The sequence below is a fragment of the Sciurus carolinensis genome, chromosome 9 (genome assembly GCF_902686445.1).
Source record: "Sciurus carolinensis chromosome 9, mSciCar1.2, whole genome shotgun sequence".
Lineage (NCBI taxonomy): Eukaryota > Metazoa > Chordata > Mammalia > Rodentia > Sciuridae > Sciurus > Sciurus carolinensis.
Window position 1 is genome coordinate 4988462 of NC_062221.1, and position 20791 is coordinate 5009252.

At 45.7% G+C, this 20791-nt stretch overlaps 1 protein-coding gene across 5 annotated transcripts; it reads right to left on the reverse strand.

Moving 5' to 3' along the window:
- Positions 1-3009: 3009 nt before the first annotated feature.
- C9H3orf33 (chromosome 9 C3orf33 homolog) lies at positions 3010-19796 on the reverse strand. 5 transcript variants are annotated; one of them, XM_047565334.1, is made up of 6 exons: positions 19658-19776; positions 19174-19253; positions 17932-17991; positions 10371-10518; positions 7434-7594; positions 3010-4451 (listed from the first exon to the last, which is right to left on the reverse strand). In XM_047565334.1, the coding sequence occupies exons 3-6, from the start codon at positions 17974-17976 to the stop codon at positions 4050-4052; spliced, it is 756 nt and encodes a 251-aa protein (XP_047421290.1). In that variant the 5' UTR covers positions 17977-17991; positions 19174-19253; positions 19658-19776; the 3' UTR covers positions 3010-4049. The 5 variants fall into 5 exon arrangements, with proteins under 5 accessions (XP_047421290.1, XP_047421289.1, XP_047421287.1 ...); XM_047565333.1 differs by lacking the exon at positions 19174-19253 and having other exon boundaries at positions 19689-19796; XM_047565331.1 differs by lacking the exon at positions 19174-19253 and having other exon boundaries at positions 19658-19790.
- Positions 19797-20791: the final 995 nt, after the last annotated feature.

Here is a 20791-nt window from a genome sequence, read left to right on the forward strand (position 1 = left end):
AAGCTGCTCCCCTCAGGGCAGCTAAGGAGGGCCAGGGTGAGGGGAAGAGGCACAGGAAAGAACCACCCATCCAGGGAGCTCCCAGTGACCCATGCTCTAGCCACGCCCACCTGCCTTCAGTTACCACCACACAATTCATTCAAACTATGAGGGACTGCTTGGTGCCAGCTCTCACGATCACCATTTCACCTCCCAACATTCCTGCATTGACACAAGAGCTCTAGGGACATCTCACATCCAAACCACAACATTCCTCTTTTTATAAACTCAGGGGGCCTAGTATCTCACCAAGGTAACAAATAGTGATTGTCTCTTTTCTGAAACTTGCTAAGCCACTAGACCTGCCAGTACTTTGTTTTCCTGAGACCAGGAAAAAAGGCATTATGAAAAGAGTGAAGCAAAGAGAAGCCACCATTCCATCACTTAGCGAATACTATGGAAACCAGCAAGACTTAGGTAGAACTGCTCCACGACCCTCCCCTCTTGCGGATGCAATGATCCATCCAGCCATTTTCCCGAGCAGACTCCGGTGCCTTCTCACCCGGATTGTAGGCAGCCAGCATGTAGGGGCTGCAGGCTAGCCTGCTGTGGGAGCTGAGCAGAAGTGATGAGAAAGACAGAGGTGAGACTCCCCTGTGTGACCGGGAGCCACAGGAGGGCCCCCAGAGCTAGAACTGAATGTGCCCAAGAAGAGCCAACCCTGGAGGACTGTCAGGCATGGAGCCGACAGGGTCATCAAGCAGAGGTGGCTTTTCTGCTTCATCCTCTGGGTGTTGGCTGGAGCCTGGTTCTGTTTACTTTAGTTTTTAAATTAATTTTTAATTAATTTGCATTAAAATCGCACACAATAGAGGCTACATTGTGGCATCTTGGAATACGCTTTCAGCAGCCGAAGAGCAGGCGTGGAGCGCTGGCTGTGTGGGGGCAGTCCTCACTCTTCTCCTATTTTTTCCCCATTAATTACGATCGCACTGGTGATGCTGTCAATATGTCATGCGTAAGAATGCAATTGGAAGCCAGGTGCAATGGCGCATGCCTGTAATCCTGGGGCTTTGGACTGAGGCAAGGATCCCAGTTCAAAGCCAGCCTCAGCAACTTAGAGAGGCCCTAAGCGACCTAGTGAGACCATCTCTAAATAAAATATTAAAAAGTGCTGGGGATGTGGCTCAATGGTCAAGTGTCCCTGGGAGGGAGGGAGGAAAGTGGAAAATGAATGTCCCCCCAAAGGAAACATAAATCAAAAAGAAAATAGATTATGAAGGGCCAAAAAAATCCAGTCCATTAGAAATAAGAAAGCACTAAATTCATTTGATAAAACTACATTTAAGTAAGGCAAGTGGAATGAGCCTGTGGTCCTAGTACTGAGGAGGCTGAGGCAGGAGGATCACTCAAGCCGTGGAGTTCCAGGCCAGCCTGGGCAACATAGCTGTTGTGCCCAGATCACGAATCCCCAGAGACCTCCAGGGAGCTGTCTCTGATGCAAAAGCAAAAGGGTCTTTATTGCAAGCTCAAGCTCGGACTCACAGCGTTCACTGACTTCACTGACACAGCAGGTACTGGCTGAGAGTCCTGAGTCTCGATTCAGCAGGATTTTTATGAGCTCCACAGTACAGCGGGAAATTTGAACAAAGCAAAGTGCACGATTGGCTGATCTTTCAGCATGTGTGGTTTGGCATGTTTCCATTGGCTTGGGGTACCCAGGTCTTAACATATTGACATATATGGTTTGGAACGTTAGGCATTGGCTCCTTAGCTCCCGATAGAAACTTAGGCCTGAAATCTTTCATGCCCTAAATGGAGCCTGTCATGGCCGCAGTTCAGCTCCCTCTTCAATAGCAAGATCTCATCTCAAAAAAGAAAAAAGAAGAAGGTGGTGATCTGGGTACTGAGATCTATAAAAAGAAGGCCAAGAGGGAAAGAGTGGCCACGGGCCTGTTGTTTCAGACAGAAATCACAGGGAGGAAAGTGACCTTCTCCTTGCCCTTCACAAGGCCCACGGCACACCTGCCAGGACAAGGAATGTGAGCAAGAGCGCAGTGCCACCCACTTTATGTGCGTGTCACACGGGAGCCTCAGTAATGGGGCCCCAAGTCCAGGGGAAGGCGCACTTGGGTGGACAGTCACGAGACGAGCATCTGCGGGCAGGCAGCCTTGATCTGACCATGACAAATGAGGCCCAGCAAGGCCTGGTGGTACAGATTCTGCCCGGCCTGTGGCTGCAGGGCAGGAACCCCCCACCCACTCCAGGCAAGGCAGCTCAGAGAACTCTTTTTTTTTTTTTTTTTTTTTTTTTTTTTTTGCAGTGCTAGGGCTTAAACCCAGGGCCTTGTGCTTACAAGGCAAGCACTCTATCAACTGAGTTATATCCCCAGCCCTCAGAGAACTCTTTTATGGACCCTTCAGGGCAAAGGTGGGAGACGTCCCAGAGTGACTTCCTGTTTCTGCAGTCTTCTCAATTTCCTTTGACTTAAAATACTGGGTACACCAATGTGACATATTTTGGGTAATATGTTTTGAATCCCAAAAGGACTAAGAAGTAGTAAATCCTATCTTTGAAAAAGGCAAAGAACCTGAGCTTTGGTCAGAAATCTGGCCTCAAAGGGACTTTTTCACTTTTTCAAATGGCTGTTATGACCATGTCCTGTGACAAAGAGCCACCTTCTCTGCAGTCACCCAGCTAATCTTGCCCTCGGTCCATCAGACAAGCTGGTCTACAGTGTGGACAGTGATGAAGCCAAAAAGCAATGTCCTGAGCCCCAGCAAGGGCTGCCAATCGGTGGGTCTGACCGTCAGAGATCACCTGGCCTTCACAAAGGTGTCAACGCCACTGTCATTGGGACAGGCATCCCAAAGAGGTCCCCAGGAGGGAGATGGAACCCCACTCAGGCTGTGATGTCCTTGCGTAAAGTTAAGGATGGGTCAAAGGGAGACCCAGATGGAATCTACTAAGATAAAAATGTGGGGAGTGTAGCACAAAAAGGACAGGAAGCAGACTCAAAGGATCCCGGGAAGCTTTATTTATTCACGGACTCGGACACTTCCAGATGCAAACAATGGCCATCAGTTACAGAGGGGATTTAGTTTTATAGGGCACAGTTGGGATGATGTCATCACTGGAAGCCCCCACGAGCAGTTTTGACTGTCTGGAGCTAGCTAGCTGCACAGGTTAAAACCAGACCGGAGGGATGAGTACTCATGCCCATTGTTATTTGCTGTGCTTCTGTTTAGGACTAATTTGCCATGCGGGAGATCAAGGTCAGTATCCACCCCTTTCCTTTAGGGCCCTTTGTTATCAGGAAAGGGTGCACTGGGAGAGGTTTAATGCTTGGCCAAGTTCCCCTCCCTCCTCTGAGCCGAACCATCCCCCCATTTTTCTTGGGGCGCTGTCTTATAGGAATATTATTTCCCATCACCCCTAAGGGGGCCTTGCGGGAAGGAGGGCAGTTTGAGCATTGTGACTTCAGGAAGCAGCAATATCCTGAGGCATCTGGTTCGGTTCTTTCCATTCAGCACCTGGTTTCTTGTCCTCGTCCTCGGGATGTCCCTGCTTCTAACAGGGAGGAATGAGTCCCCCTTTATTACCAGAGTGGTCTCAGTGACCTCTCCTAGCACTGCCCCAAGTTCACAAGCAGCTAGAAAGCAGCTGGGAGGAGAGCAGCCTTGGACACAGGTGTGAAGAGCTCCTTTGTTACCTCATCATGAAAGCTGATAAAACTGGAAAAGTGTGCACAGACCCTTCAACAAAAATCACGTGTGGCTGCCCCAGACAACGCAACAGCCCGTAGTTAACTTTTTCTTTCTTTTCAAGCATTATATACAGCCTTCACCTTGGGAACCTTTTACAATGTTTTGTTTCCTGCGCATATTATAGTAATCATAACTTATTTAAATCAATTCTGAGAGCACACTTACAGCAGCAATGTTTTAATGTGTCAATGCCAAGAGACCCAACTTGGCTCATCTGGGGAAATTCCCATTCACTCAGAGAAGGGCCATATCTACACGTCTGCGTCCTCGCAGGTCACCTCTGGACCTCGTGGGAATTTGTTTCACCCTTTTCTCCGAAAGCGAATGCAACTGAGAAGTTCTCTGAGTTTGAGCACTACGGAGTGGTTGTTCACGCGGTCCTTCCACGTTTCACAGGTCCTTCTAAATCTGTCATGATAACTTTCTCTTTTCAAGTTGAAATCTGCTCCAGTTGTTTCCAAATAACTGTCTTTTTTCCATATTTCTCTCCAAGAGTCTTTGAATTTTTCCAAGTAACTTTTTTTTTCGGATTCTTCCTTCCATATTCCTTCTCCTTTTTTTAAGGCTGTTAATTCAGCTTTAAGTAAGTTTCTGTGAATTTTCCAATAGGTTTTGGTGTTATAATTTAACCCTTTAACAGGAACAGTTTTGCCCAGGCCTCTTCTCAAAATTTCTTCATTCAGATTCACACTAAAATAGCCACCCTTGAATTAAAAAAAAAAAGTACCAATTATTTAAGAAAATTGTTATCATACCCATAGTATCATATTTACATTAAAATCATTCATCAATTTTAGTCCTCCAGAAAAAAAGTCAAAATATTAAACAAAAGGGTCAAGAGCTTAAAATACCTATTGCTAAATTCAGGAACTGTATTACAGAAGAAAACCTTGCTTAAAGTCAACTGACTCCTTTAAAAGAGAATTCTCTGCGACTCCTTGGTCTCTAACCCAAATCGGTGCAGAGACAGCAAATTTAAAAAACACGCTTTCTTGGCTCAATGGTGCTCTTTGTTGGGAGAGTTGGGCAGGAGGCAGGCGCCTCAGTGAAAGAGAGTAAATGAAACTAAATACAGGCCAGGCTCAGTGATGCACACCTGTAATCCCAGCTGCTTGGGAGGCTGAGGCAGGAGGATCAAAGCCAGCCTCAGCAACTTAATGAGGAGACCCTATCTCAAAATAAAAACTAAGAAAGGGCTGGGGGTATGGTGGTTAAGCATCCCAGGGTTCAATCCTCAGTACAAAAAAAGAAATTTAAAAAGACAAATTGAAAATGCACTGAATCACTGTTAAATTAGATCCAGAATTCCAATGTTCAGGAGGGCGCTGGTATGTAAATACATTTTTAAAAGACCTCCCTCAAAATAATTAACATAAAAATGGTACTGCCTTTGAATCTTTATCCTTCAGGAAATTTCATCCCTCACTTCCTAAAGTAACCAGGTAAATGGATTTCCCCCTCAGTAATTCACAGTAATTTTTACAGTTCTTGTGGGATTTTAATCTAATAAAATAATCTTCACATTAGACAAGTAATTCACAGTTAAATTCTAAAAATGTAAAAATTCCATATTTTAAACTACGAAACATTTTCTAAGACCATATTAAAGAAATAAAGTAATATTTTCATTCATTCATTCATTCATTTAGTCTTACTGGGGATAGAACCCAAGAGTGCTCTACCACTGAGCTACATCCTCAGGGTTTTTATTTTTCATTTGGAAGCAGGTTCTCCCCAAACTGCTGAGGCTGGCCTTGAATTGGAGATCCTCCTGCCTCAGCCTCCCAAGTAGCTGGGATTATAGGTGTGTACCACCACAAGGGGTTTAAAATCGGAATCACTTTCCTATTTCCTTGTTCTAGATTATTTCCTGTTCTAGTTCGTTATACAACAACATCATGTCATATGATAGGGGATGTGACGACTAAGAAGCCCTGCTCTCTCCTGCCTCAGCACTCGGACCCCTTCATCTCTCCACATTCCCTTTTCATGAACACCCACATGCGCAGGCTCTGAAGACAGTCAGAAATCAGTCTGGGTACAATTCTGTATCCTGCTTTAAAAAAACAAATAAGCCATAAAATTTTCTGCATCACTGTGTTACTGGAATCGAAGGCTGTGCTGCTTGCAGCTCAGCCAAAGCTGGGGAGGCAGGGGCCACGCTTTCCTGGCTCAGATCTGCATCTGCAGGGGGCCCAGGGACGGTGGCCTTTAGAGGAGGAGGGGTACAGCAGGACACAGGCAGGAAAGCTCCTGTGCTGGGAGCTGGGCTGTGCCGCCCGGCAGGTCTGTCGCAGTCCCACTTTGCCGCTCGGCCCAGCAACCCAGTTCCTGGGTTCCCATTCTCAGCATGAGGAAACTCAGCTGCGGAAAAGCAATCCTCAGGGAGCTGGGGAGACAGGGCCGTGCTTTAAAGGGGTTCTCTGGTAGTCGCGATCTTCACGACTGTAATTTTTTTCAATTAGATAATCATAATTCTAATTCAACACCTGAATGTCACTGAAGTGATCAAGGAGTAAAAGCTAGCTTTTGCCCATCAAAAGAGAGCATGTCCCAGACCCTGGGACTGTGGTTCGGCAGAGAGGAGGCTAGGGAGCCCAGTCCCACAGGGCTGCCACCTGTCACACGGGTGAGAAAGCTCTGAGGCACCTCCTCAGGGGACTGGCCTCGGACCAGAAGCAGGCCTTACGAATGCTGGCTCTAGGGTCAAAAGGCACGGGTACCAGGTCATCTCTGCCAACTGTGACATCAAAAGGAAACCCACAGTAGAAGCCATGCTGAAAGACTGGAATCTGGAGGCTGTGGAGGTTGGAGTCTGGAGGTCATGGAGGCAGGGCCTACACAGGACCTGGCCACTGCCTGGGACCCCAGAGGCTCCAGAACACACTGAGGCTGTGCCAGAGGCAGCCTGCCCGCCCGTGGCCACGGCACCCTCTGCGGGCCCTGCTCTGTCTTCCGTGGTCACGCGGTCTCTGCCACAGGACCTGTCCTCAACCCAACAGAAGCTTCCCCTGGACAGGGTGCTCCTGCCTTGCAATAAACCACTCTCTGGGCTCAACACAAGCTCCCGCTTTCCCTGCCTTCCCCGGAAGGCTGATTTAGAGCTGACCGCGTCTGTTTCCAAACTGCCACGCCGAAGACCCACAGGAAGCCGTTTTCACTTGGGCAGTTTCTGGGTTTCCACTGGGGGACACAGCGGAGCACTGGACCGACTGAGCACTGCTGACCTGCAGAAGCACCCGTGCTGCTCCCAGCTGCCCGGACGCGCTCTGCAGGCTTTCCGATAGCACAGTGACATGACACACCTGTCTACGGAGGCCCGAGTACTTCCAATCACCAAGGCCCAAAGTCACTCATAACTAAAGGGGTTCGTAAACAAGTTTTCATTTTTTCAATCATGAGCATATTAGACAGGTAACACAAGTTTATAACATTTATATGTGAAACACCTGGCTCTTTACACACTATTTTTTTTTGCGGTGCTGGGGATTGAACCCAGGGCCTTGTGTTTGCAAGGCAAGCACTCTACCAACTGAGCTATCTCCCCAGCCCTCTTTACACACTATTAACCGCAGTTTGAAAAACCAAAATGTTCAGAGTCCCACACATACTGAAAGTTAGAGTTAATTACTTACGTACAAGTAATAACAGAAGACGGTCAATCACTGCTCACACTTCTTACTCACCTTATTCACCAGGAGGTAGCAGAAGAGTGTGGCGTTCTCCCTCCCCAGCAGCTGGAACCAGAGCAGCTGGGAAGGCCGCAGCTCCTCCTGCAGCCACTGCCTCCCTGGCCCAGTGAGGGCCACACCGGCCAGCCTCACCAGCAAGACGCCCTGGGGCTCCTCTGAGCAGGCCAGCAGAGGAGAGTCAGGGTTAGGAGCAGCTGCGAAAGCAAATCCCGCAGCCGCCCGCCCACCCCCAGGCGGGCACCACGCACTGTGCCGACCTATAAATACGGTTCGCCTATTTCTATATTCAAGTTTTCTTTTAGAATAAAACAAGTTATAATAACAGATGCAGGAATTTCAAAAACCCATTCCAGAAAGCTCCAGGGCTAGGAAGAGATTTAAATCACTTAACCTGGTCTTCAACCTTCCCAGGCATGCCTACAAATGTGTACATAAAGCTAGAGAAGGCTGTGCAGTTGAGGAACTTAGGAAGGGTTTCCCCAAACCCTTCATAAACTTCTAAGGAATGTAACTTTAATAACAAGATGCATTTATTTATTTATTTTTAGGTGACAGTGTCTCACTGGTGTCCTGGCTAGCCTGGAGCTCTGAGCTCAAGAGACGCTCCTGACTCAGCGTCCTCAGTGCTGGGAATATAGGTGTGTACCACCATGTCCTGTTCAGAGTTTTATTTTAGGAAAAAAATTTACAAATTTCCAAAAAGGAAATTAAAAATTGAGTGTCTTAAAAAAAAAAAACAAGAAATAATATAGTTAACATTTGTAGAGCACTTACCAAGTGATTGAAAGTAGAAAGTTATGCTCATCTAATCTCTAAGGAAAAAATAATATTTGCATTCAAGAAGATGTCCTAGAACCCTGTTATATGACACTGGAAATACATTTTCCTTCAAACATGGACTTCTTAAAATCTGTCCCTTTGGATTTTTGCAAAAGCCTTTGATACAGTAATACACCAATTAGATTAAGGCAGGACATGCAATGAAAAATTAGATGGCCCTCTATGCGCGAGGGAAATCCAAATATTCCCAGGTCTTCTCCAACTCCTAATGCAGCCACCACCACCAGCCACCTTCCCATAAAAGACCTCACAGTGGGAGACCAGAGACGTGAAGTGGATGGTCTGAATCAAATTTAACACTAGACCTTGGGTCCTCATGCCTAAGCCCTCCCGTGGTAAGGGTCACTGGGTTCCCTTTAACAGGGAAAGTCCCTATTGAGTATTTAAAATATGAAGTGGTCAGTAAGAACCGAACAATAAATCTTCCAGAAATAAATCTACTGAATAAGGCAAGACAGACCCATAATGTAGTTAACCCAAAATATTATATAAAGTTTTTTGGGAAAAGCAAATGTTACTTTTAAAAGTCTATGATTTCTGCGGGGTGTGGTGGCACACGCCTGTAATCCCAGTGGCTCAGAGGCTGAAACAGGAGGATGGAGAGTTCAAAACCAGCCTCAGCAACAGTGAGACACTAAGTAACTCAGTGAGACCCTATCTCTAAATAAAATACAAAACAGGGCTGGGGATGTGGCTCAGTGGCTGAGTTTAATCCGTGGTACCCCCACAAAAAAAAAAAAAAAACAAAACAAAAAAAAAAAAAAAACACCTATGATTTCTAATCATGACTTTTGAGGTTTTTTTTTTTTTTTTTTTAAGCATATTAAACAGGTTTTATTTAAAAGTAGTAATATTTGTGATGGGAACCCTTCTGTTTTCCCAGCCCTTCAACAAATCTTTTCTGCAAGCATCTTTCTAAAATTTTTTTTAGTTGTTGATGGACCTTTATTTTATTCATTTATTTATATGTGGTGCTGAGAATCAAACCCAGTACTTCACACATGTGAGGCAAGTGCTCCACCACTGAGCCACAACCCCAGACCCTCTGCAAGCATTTTTTTAAAAACCCAGTGCATCCTGGGTGGGCTGACACAGAAGATGCTGGAAGTTCAAGGGGAGAGCGATGTGGCTCCCGCAGAGCAGGCCAAGGGTGGGACCTGGGTCTTGTGAGTGAACAGAGGCAGGGCAGGAGCACGCAGTAGGTCAGGCAAAGGAAAGACCAGAGAGAAGCTGCCACCAAGGATCCACTACACTTCTGCTTCTGGAGGTGGGTAAGACTAGATCAGTTGGTAGAGCCCTTGCCTCTCAGGCACAAGGCCCTGGGTTCAATCCCCAGCACCACAAAAAAAAAAAAAAAAAAGAAAGAAAGAAAGAAACTGTGACTAAATATTTTTTAGATTTTTGGAAAAACAGCACCTGATATAAAAATGGATTTGTTGTAAACAACCTCAGCTGCTATAATTGTCATGACAGTATAAACGAATTCATGACGACAGACAGCTTCACGAGACGGGAGTTTCGTGCCAGTGCCATGTACTCAAGTCAATTTTTTTTAAACACCAATGCTAAGAGAAGCTTCGGGTAGCTTCCTTACAGCACTGCAGGTTGGGGAGGAGGCTGCCCACCACACACTGTGACTACACAGGAAAGGAGGCAAGCACCAGACGTCTGCCAAAGAGACCAAGTGTCCCAACGTTCAGGTCATGAAATATTATATTATTATATTATATTTGCTTGTTAAAATGATAATATTGGTGCATGTCAACTGCACAGCAGGCCGGGTTTTGTTGGACAATTTCACAGATGCACAGAACGTACTCTGGTCCCGTGGGTCCTTCTGTTTTTCTTTGCCTTCCTCCCTGCCCCGGCTCCCTTCCTTCCCTAGGGTCTCCCTTCTGCTTTGCTTCGAAGATCCTAAGCTGTGAGTGTGTTCGCACCTCAGGTCAGGGTTTCCACTTTCCCTCATGAACAATGGAGGGTAATCAGGAATTAAAATGACCTTTTTTGCTCTTTTCTAAATACCATCTAGTTATTTAACCTAATAGCAATAACTATAATAGTTACTTGGTCTTGTTCTCGCTTCTTACTTACTTTTCCATGAAGATATAAGAGGCAAAGTAATAGGAATATGTTCAATTTCCAAACCCTCCTCAGTTATCCGGTGTAATCGTCCACGGAGTTTAACATTCTTTCTTATAAATTCTACTGGGATATCTGAAGAGCGTGTAAATTTTGATGTCTGTTGATTTAGAAAGAAAGAAACACAACTTTTTATTATCATTTTAATTTAAAATCAAAACTCTGAAACTGTCATCTAAACATTTAACAAGAAGGCACATTGAAAAATTTAAATTTCATTCTTAATTTTATACTAATACTTTGGCATGATTTAGTCAAAAGTGTGCACAGGAACATCAGAACTCCGTATTCACTATTTTTCTCTTTCAAACTACTATATAAGAGACTTTACACCTAAAACCTAAACAAAGCTGGGTCAAATTAAATTAGAGCCTCAACCAACAAGATTTCTCACTTAAAAGCCAAAGTTTTCAAAAGAGAAAGGGAACAAAGGCCAACACTAGGAACCCACCTCCATCCCTACCACCAGGGAAAGCCCGGGGGCGGTGACACCTCTATGTTCCCAGTGTAACAGCCTCATCCACCTTCATGAGGAGTTAGGAACCTCCCCTGACAGAAAGGCAAGTTAGAACCCAGTTTCCTAAGACAGAGTCGCAGAACCAGCATCTTTGTAAAAATAAGAATGCAGCAGACAAGTCCAGAGTGTAGAGCAGCCTCAAGGATGAATGAGGTGTTTTCCCCACGAAATCAATGGCTTGAGGGAAATGGGGTTGTGTGTGTGTGTGTGTGTGTGTGTGTGTGTGTGTTATAAACAAACAAAGGAGACTTAAGAAATGCAATACAATAGATGGAACCCTGGGATCCTGATTTGGACAGATCGTCCTTTCTTATTTTATTTATTTATTTATTTTTGGTACCAGGTATCAGGGGCACTTAACCACTGAGTCACATTCCCTTTTTTTTTGCCTAAAAATCTTATATTTAATGACAGCACTTTACTGATTACAAAATTTTTTTCCATAATAGTGGAATAATAACCTTATTTGACCCTGCCAACAACTCTGTAATGTAAAAAGAGTAGGCGTCTTCAACCCTATTCTACAGACTAGGAACTTAAAGATTAGAAAATTGATGTGAATGTTTTCCAATTAACACACCAGGAGGTGAACTTGAAATTCAGAATGCAGAAATATTCAGAATCTAGCCTTCTTTCCAGTTAATGTGATACTTCCTGGGACCTAGATCATTTGTTTTAATAAACTGTTGACCAACATCTAAATCCAGTGAATAAAAGGAAAACTTCAGGGACAAAACAAAAAGTTAGATTTTTTTTTAAATGTATGAATCTTTTGCTAACCATCATTTTCACCCTTGCAGAAATTTAGTTGGTTGTTTTAGTTATTTTTCCATCACTCTGACAAAAGTGCCAGGAGTAAAGATTTATCTTGGCTCATGGTTTTATACCCTGGACACTTGGCCCCATTGCTATGGATCAATGGCGAGGCAGATCATCCTGTTGGAGAGAATATGACAGAGCAGACCTGATCATTTCATGGCAGCTGGGGAAGTCAGAGATCTTCTCTTATATTTAGCCTGATCAAAACTTAAAAAATCATACTGACCGGAGCAGCAGCCTCTGAGTCCGAATAGGCTTTTGAGATGCTCTACTATAAAATCCTGCCCTGGTGGCTTCACAACCCAAGGCTCCATGTCGCACCGTGGCCTCAGCCCCCAGCCCTTTTTATTTTTTATTTTGAAACAAGGTCTCGTTAAGTTGCTGAGGCTGGCCTTGAACTTGCAATCCTCCTGCCTCAGCTTCCCAAGCTGCTGGGATTACAGGCGCACATCACCATGCCTGGCTAGATCATCTATTTTACAAAGATGCCATGTGACAAGGAAATCTGGAATGTGCTGGGCTAGGTATTGGATACTGTTAATTACTGTTAATTTTATTAGGTCACAATATTATAGGACAAACTGGTGTTATGAATCTTGATGCAATAAAATAGAAAGTAATCACAACCTTCTTGGCAAAGTGTACACACTGAATTTAACAAGGAAACAGACAAATCCAGAACACGAGACATTCTACAAGACAACTGGCGTGGACTCCGTCAGTGTCGTGAGACAAAAACTGAAGGAAAAGCGAGCAGGAGCAATGTCCTAGAATCAGAGACCAATGAGACAGAATTGGTTACAAAGAATGATTCTCGATTGAATTTTGGAGTGAGGAAAAAGCAATAATAAAAGAAATTTTCGAGAAAATCAGAACGTGAACTGTATTTTAGAAAATATCACGACAAGAATGTTCCGCGTCTGAGCTGTGATGTGTCCACGTGCACACAGGGGAACATCCTTGCCCTTAGGAAGGACATGTGAAGAGGTCACGGGCAGACTTTCACGACATCCGCGCTTGTTTCCAAACGCTTTTGTGGAGGGACAGGGAACAAGTCTGGAACAGCATTAGTAAGAGGCAAATCTGGATCAAACGTCAATGAATGTTACAAAACCTATCAGAAGTTGGGAGGAAACATATTCTAGATCTACTGTCAACATTCACTTGAGAAAGTGGAATAAAACTGTAAATCTTATGTTTATAAAGGAAATCACTGTATGAGGAATGTGCAATGACTTATGTAAATAAAAGCCATCTTTAAAACAAAAAAAAAAAGAAGGTGGCATATGCAGAGTAAAATAAGAGGGAAGTATTAAATCAGACCCCAGAGTCCGGTCTCCCCACACAGGTGCTTAAGGCAGGCATGGGGACACCAGTGTGGGTCAGAGGTCGCCTGTCAGACGGCTCTGAGGCTGGGACATCACTCAGGGACTGCCATGAACAAACCACGGAATTCTAGCGAGGGTCTTTTCCAGTCTGACATGGTCACTAACCACCTGAGTGCTGCGTCAGGACCCAGCACCAGGGTGGGGGCTGGTGCGTGCAGGGACATGAACACCAGGCGCCTGGCCAGTGCTCAGGGGGTCCCAGCAACCAGAACCGCAGCCCGAATATGAATGACGGCCCTGTGCTCCCCAGGCTAGTGAAGAAGGAATGAGGGTTAATTAGGGTAGCAAATGGGGAAAGCTTCAGAGGCTTCGGAAACTGGAACTCAAAATGAGCAAGTGTGATAAAGACGCCAAGACAGAAAACAGCAAAAACAAACAAACGAAACGTGCAACCCCTCTCCTCTTCCAAAAGGAAGACCTTCCGCCTGGGGCGGCATCATCAGGAGCAGGATCCTGAGGGAGAGAAGTGACAGTGGACTCTGGGAACCAGCCCTCTGCTCCTCTCCCAGGATTCCGGTGCACAAAGGCTTTCACCAAGCAGAACAAGGTGGAGAGGAGGGACAGAGCTGGAAGCCACATCACTAGAGAGCCACGAGCATCCACCCAAGGCCACTAAGACGTTGGCTCACCAGCCGCACCTTAACTCTGAGGTGTCGCTGGTTCAGGACGTACAACTACAGTCCAAGGTGCCTTCATGTTTGGAGTCATCGCTATGGAGCTGAGGAGGGGACAGAAATAGAGCCCCATGTCCCCACTCTCAAGGAGCTCACGTCTATGTGAGAAAGACCTTCTGCCTCCGCTCCTCTGGGTCCCCCAGCAGCAGCAAGTTCAAGGTTGCGCTGCTGTGACAGGCCCACACAGAACAGCCAGGGAACAGCCGGGGAGCAGGAGATAAGCAGGTTTCAGACAAAGGACACGTGCGAAGGGGCCAAAAAGGGAAAGACCCAAAGGACAGGAACACAGGAGTATGCCCTGAAAGGAAGTGAGTCGCGAACTTGTGGTACACACTACCACTCTCCTGAAGACTCAGAAAGAGAAGCCACCACCAGCAGGCCGAGTCTGAGCTTCAGAGGGTGAAGGAGGTGTCCTAAGGACAAATGGATAAAGCTGGAAGCATCCCAGAGGGAGCAACTTAAGGGTTTCAAGGTCAAGAAGACACACATCTGAAATCCAGCCATGCGGGACGATCTTCCCTAAGCATCCACATAGCTTCTCATCTACACTGGCACCGGGTACAAGAATACCTTGTTCACAGGATTATTATAAGCATTAAATGAAACCATGTATACAAAACGTCAGAAGTTCTAGCCAGAGCAAACAGGCAAGATAAAGAAACATGCCAAATAGAAGCAGCGAGAGTGGGCCTCCTGGCCCGATGTAGGAGGAAAAGCTCTCAGTCTTTCACCACTATGTTGACATTCACTGTATGGCTTTTTTTATGTTTTCTATTCCTAGTTGTTGGGTGCTTTTTACCATGAGAGGGTGTTGAATTTTGCCAACTGCTATCCCTGCATCAACTGAGTTTTCCCCCCACAGTCTACATATGTGGTGTATTATACTGATTGATATTTGTATGCTGAACCATCTTTGCATTCCAGGAATAAATCCCACTTGTTTATGATGCACAATACTTTTAGTATGGGGTTGAATTTGGTTTGCTAGTACTCAGTTGAGGATATTTTTGCATAAGGTAAGGGACACAAGGAATATTAGTCTGTGGTTTTAACTCGTATTTTTCTTTGGTTTTTGGATCAGGGGAATGCTGGCTTCATAGAATGATTTAGGAAGTATTTATCCTCTTCAATTTTGAGGAAGAGTTTGAGAAGAATTGGTTAGTTCTTTAAATGCCTGATAGGATTCATGAGTGAAGACAACAAGTCCTTGCTTTTCTTTCTTGGAAGATTTGTGATTACTGATTTAACCTCCCTACTAGTTATAGGTCTATTTGGATTTTCTATTTATTCATGATTCAGTCTTAGAAGGCTTTGAGTTTTTAGAAATTTATCCATTTCATGTACATTACCCAATATGATGTATCATATTTGTGTGTGTGTGTGTGTGTGTGTGTGTGTGTGTGTGTGTTTGTGGGGACTGAACCCAGGGCCTTGTGCATGCTAGGTAAGCACTCTACCACTGAACCACATCCCCAGCTCCCTAGTGCTCTCTTATTTCTGTAGAATTGGTAGTAATACACTCACTTTCACTTCTGACTTTCATCCTTTGAGTCTGTTCTCTTTTTTCTTAGTTCATTTATCTACAAAAATTAATTAAAATGGATCAAAGATCTAAACAGAATACCTAAAACTTCAAAACTCTTAAAACAAAATATAGGGCCAAAAGCTTCGTGATATTGGATCGGCAATGATTTACCTCAGATGTGACTCCAAAGGCACAGGCGATACAGAAAAAAACAGACACATCAGATTGCATAGAAATGTTAGAACTGCCCCTGGCTGGAAGCTATCCACAGAGTGAAAAAGCAGCCTACAAAGCGGGGAACATCTGCAAACACCAGATGAGGGATGGATATTCAGAACACAGGCAAAACTCCTAAAACTCAGCGACAACAGAAACCAAGCACCCGGACTAGGAATGGGCAAAAATCCTACACACTTCTTCAAAGAAGATATATGAAAGACCAAAAATCCCACGGAAAGGCCTTCAACACACTAGGGAAACGCAAAAATTACCAGGGAAAGGCAAGTGCAAGTCGAAATCACAATGGAAAAAAATCACTGGTACCCACTAGGGTGGCTCCTATCAAAACAGCAGAAGATCACAAGTGCTGATGAGAATGTGCAGGAACGGGAAGTTCACTGCTGCTGGAGGGATCGCAGAGTGGCACAGCCACTACAGGAAACAGAACAACAGTTCTGTAACACACGATCCAGCACATTCACTACTGTGTACAGACCCGGAAGAACCAAAAGCAGGAGCACAAAGAGGTATTTGTCCCTGACTGATCAGAGCAGCGTTATTCACAATAGCTAACATGCTGAAGCAATCTGGTGCCATCAAGATTGCTTGATTGTGGCTAAACAAACGCGGTACACACATATGACCAGGATGACCAGTCTTAGAAAGGACAGAAATTTCAACATATGCTACCATATGGATGAACACAGAGAGCATCAGGCGAAGTAAATTAAGTCAATCTCAAAAAAAAAAAAAAAAAAGAAAGAAAGAAAGAAAAAAAAAAAAAACCAAATACAGTCTGGATCCATTTGAGGTCCTAGGGTAGTAAAGTCACAGACACAGAAAGAGGAATGACAGTCACCAGGGGCTGGGGGGAAGGGAATGAGAGTTACTGTTTAATGGGTGCAAGTTTCAGTTCTGCAAGATGAAGAGAGTTCTAAGTAGGGAAGCTGATGACCACCACACAACAATAGGAACGCACTTAATACCCCTAAATTTTTTGTACATTTAGAAGTGGTTAAGATGCCACAATTAAAAAAAAAAAAAAAAAACTGAAAAACAAAATATACTTGTAAAACTTGACTGATGTTATGATCTGGATGTGAGGTGTCCCCCAAAAGCTCCTGTGTTACTGCAGGAATGTTCGGCAGTGAAATGATTAGACTGTGAGAGCTGTAACGGAATCAGCCCATCCTAATCTGAATGGCCTGACTGGGTGGTGAGTGCAGGCAGGTGGGCTGTGGCAGGAGGAGGTGGGTCACTAGGGCCTGCCCTGGACGCTGCATCCTCCCCATGGCCCCGGCCCTCACTCTGCTTCCCAGTCACCATGAACAGAGCAGCTCCCCTCCACCACGCCCTTCCACCATGATGTTCTGCTTCACCTTGGGACCAGAGCAATGGTGTTGGCCTACCATGGACTGAACCTCTGAAACCATGAGCCAAACTAAACTTGTTCTTGTCAGATATTTTGGTCACAGAGATGAAAAGCTGACCAACACAACTTATCAAATGGATTTACACTATGTCTATGATTAAAGCATTGTCAAAAGGACCAAAATGACAACAAAATAAACACAAAAACAAAAAAAAATCAACTGAAAGCAAAAATTATTCAGTGCAAAGGGACATAATTAAACTAAAAATCACTTTTTAAGATATCTGAGTGTTTTCTGGGCATGGTGGTGCATGTCTGTAATTCCAGAAATATGGGAGGCTGAGGCAGGAGGACCACAAATTCAAAGCCAGTAGCAGCAAGTTGGTGAAGCCTAGGCAACTCAGCAAGACCCTGGCTCAAAATAAAATATAAAAAGTCTGGGGATGGGGTTCAGTGGTTAAGCACCCCTGGTTCAATCCTGTTCTAAAAAAAAGATATTTCAGTGTTTTGGAATATAAACTTAGTAATTAAAATATTTTAACAAATTAATCCTTTTTTCTCTCTTTTTTTTTTTGGATCCTGGGGATTGAACCCACAGGTGCTCTATCACTGAATTACATTCCCAGGCCTTTTTATTCTTTTTACTTTGAGACAGGGTCTTGCTAAGATGCTCAGGGCCTCAAAAAATTACTGAGGTTGGCCTCAAACTTGCAATCTCCTGCCTCAGTCTCCCGAGTCACTGAGATTAGAAGTGTGTGCCAAAACACCCAGCTCAGATTCATATGTAAATGAGAAAGAAGTGATTAAGTAAATATAGGCATACAATTACTTTTTGCAAAATCCTGTGCACGTTACTTTTGAACCAAGATCTTAACATATACCCACTGTTGTAAAATACTGAAGCTTCCAATGTAAATAACAAAATGATACACGATTTGAGATGAAAACTATTTAAAGTGACAATAAATTGCCTATTGCCTTTTTCTTTTTTTAACTCACCAGTCGAACACTTCTCACAAATAATATTATCCCAGCTATGGCCATTCCAGTGCTGACGTGCTACAGAAAAGAGATTTAATGATTAATTCTCAGTAGTTATCAGTCACAATAGTGAAAGTGCTAATTAGGAGGGGAAAGAGAAGACTCTCCTCCCTGTATCAAACAGTGTGGATAATACACACTCTCCCCACGACCACCCATTTCTTCCCAAAACTCTCCACCCATTACTCTCCGTCTTTTCCAGCAATCTCGCTTACACAATAACTAAACGGTATTACTTCACCGATGAATTCCTTGAACTGTGAAGAGTTCAACACTTCTGTTCTATGCCTGTAGTCCTAAGCATAACTTTGCATCCACGGTGAGAATTTAACTATTTGGTGGAAAACCTTAACACTAAAACCTTAAAATACAGCACCTTGGTAAAGATCTAGGGGTAAATGATTGGGGAAAACTTAATGATGCTTTTAAGTTAATTCATTTAAACTGAAGTAGACCTAAAGGACTTTAATGAAAAAAATAGAAATATGGCAACTCCCTCAAAAAGAGTAAGAATCTAACATACTTTCTCCAATAAAGGCAACTAGGTGCATAAGGAAAGAATGGAGATATTCACAGGGGTACATTTGGTCCTATGATTGAGTTACCTGGAGTAATCTACCTACATGCTAACTTAAACACTGCTTCCTCCCAAGATCCTTCTGAAGACAATTTGTGAGAGTGTGTGTGTGTACGCGCGTGTGTGCACACACTGGGGACTGAGACCAGGACCTTGCACATGCTAAGCACACACAATCCCTGAGCCTCATCCCCTCAGCCCTGAGGCCAATTTTTAGTTTGAAATAACTCACGCATCTATTCCCACTGAACCGCAAGAGACAAGGCCTCATCCACTCGGATCCACGTCAGATCCATTCACGAAAGCTAGGTCCACTTATCTAGCACTTAACAAGGGGCAGTCGAAGGACAGGGCTGCCCAGCAGTGTAGGCAGACACGGCCTGGGCGGCTCAGCTGCAGAGCCATCCAGCTTGACAACAGGGTTTTAGAGTTCACCATCCTTCCACAACCAGTTCTCACTCCTTCACTGGCCTTCTTGGTGCCGGCTCCTCCTCATCTTTCCCGGCCTCCTTCCCCTCCCCAGGTCAGGGCCCCGGTCTCAGTTCTGCAGCTGCGACCCCGGCTCCAGGATGCCCCTCAGGGGCACAGTAACCGCTTAGGTCCCATCGTCCAGACGGGGACACCTGTGAGGCTTGAACGGAGCCACAAACATCCCACGTAGGGCGACTTTTTAAGAAAGGCTGCTTTTGGAAAGGTCTGTTCTCTGGAGAAAAGTAACATGAATAATCAGAGCGTGTGAAACACTATACTTCGTATATACAAGAAAAATCAGAAAGGCTGTCCTGACTGGCTGGCTGCCATCCTGCTCCAGCGACCCCGCGTCGGTTCCCCACCGCGCCGGCCGCGCCGGGGCGCCGCAGGGAGGGCGCGGGTCTGCGCTCGCCGCGCGGGGTCCCGCCCAGCCCGGTCCCTGCACGCCCGGCCTGGGCGCCGCCGCTCCCGGGCCCCGCAGGGCTCGCCCCGCCCCGCGCCCGGCCTCCCGCGCGCCCGGCCGACGGCTGCCTCTGCCCGTGTCCCCGTCCCCGCCTCCCCGCTCCCGGGCGACATCGCGGAGCCCGGCCCAGCCCTCCCCGCGCAGGCCCCGCGCTCCCGACAGTGCCGCGGCACCTGGACGAGGCGCAGGTGGTCGTCCGCCCACCGAGAGACCCGCGCCACCGCGTTGGGCGCCGCCGCGCCGGGCTCGGGCGGCCGCGACGCGGGATCCGCGGGCCGCCCCGCCATGTCGCCCGCGGTGCTCCCGGGTGGCGGCAGGGGGCGCGCGCGGGCAATTCCTTCCGGGGCCGCGGTGCTCCTGGGAGGCGGCAGGGGGCGCGGGCGGGCGGGTCCCTCCGGGGCCGCGGTGCTCCTGGGCGGCGGCAGGGGGCGCGCGAGGGCTGGCCGCTCCTGCGGGCCTCGAGCGGGGTCAGCGTTTTCCCAAGGCCCAGGCTGCAGCGCTGAGAGCACTCCTGGTCACGCCCGGAAGGTGATCGGTTTGTGACCTCAGTTAAACCAGCCGCGGGGTGGTTTCCGCAGGTACCAGCAAGAAAGGAAACTGAAGCACTTAATTCCTTCCACCGCCTCCAAACATAACCACAGGCATGTATTTGAATTGTGCTTGACCCCAGACATGACCCATAAACGAAAATTGATGTTAGTTTTCACCAAAATGTAAAACTTTAGCTTCGTGAAAGACCCTGATAAGAGGCATGATTAAAACTATACACTGGGAGAAAACAGGCAAACCACATTTCTAATAAAGGACTCATATTTAGAATATAGAAAGTACACCTAAACCCAATAGTAAAAGAGCAGAAATGCAATTAGAATAAGAACAAGAGATGTGGTCAGTTCACCAAAGAGGTATGTACATATGCTATGACCGTACAGGGTGTCAGCATCACTGGCCATTAGGGAAATGCAAATTAAACTACACACCACTACCAACATCCGCGTCTTCTGTTAGGGTTCACTTTTGGTATTGCACAAATGTATACTGACCTTTCCATGCTTATAGTGCCACACAGAATATTTGCACTGCCCTAAAAATCCTCTGCCCCACCTAATTCATCCCTCCTTGCCTCCCTGTAATCTCTAGCAATGACTGATCTCTTCACCGTCTCCTTTGTTTCGACTTTTCTGGAATGTCATCTAGCTGGAATCACATGGTATGCGTCCTTCTCAGGTTGGCTGCTTTCACTTGGGAATATATATGTTACATGTCCACGTCATTGTGGCTTGATAACTCACTTTTTATTGCCTAAT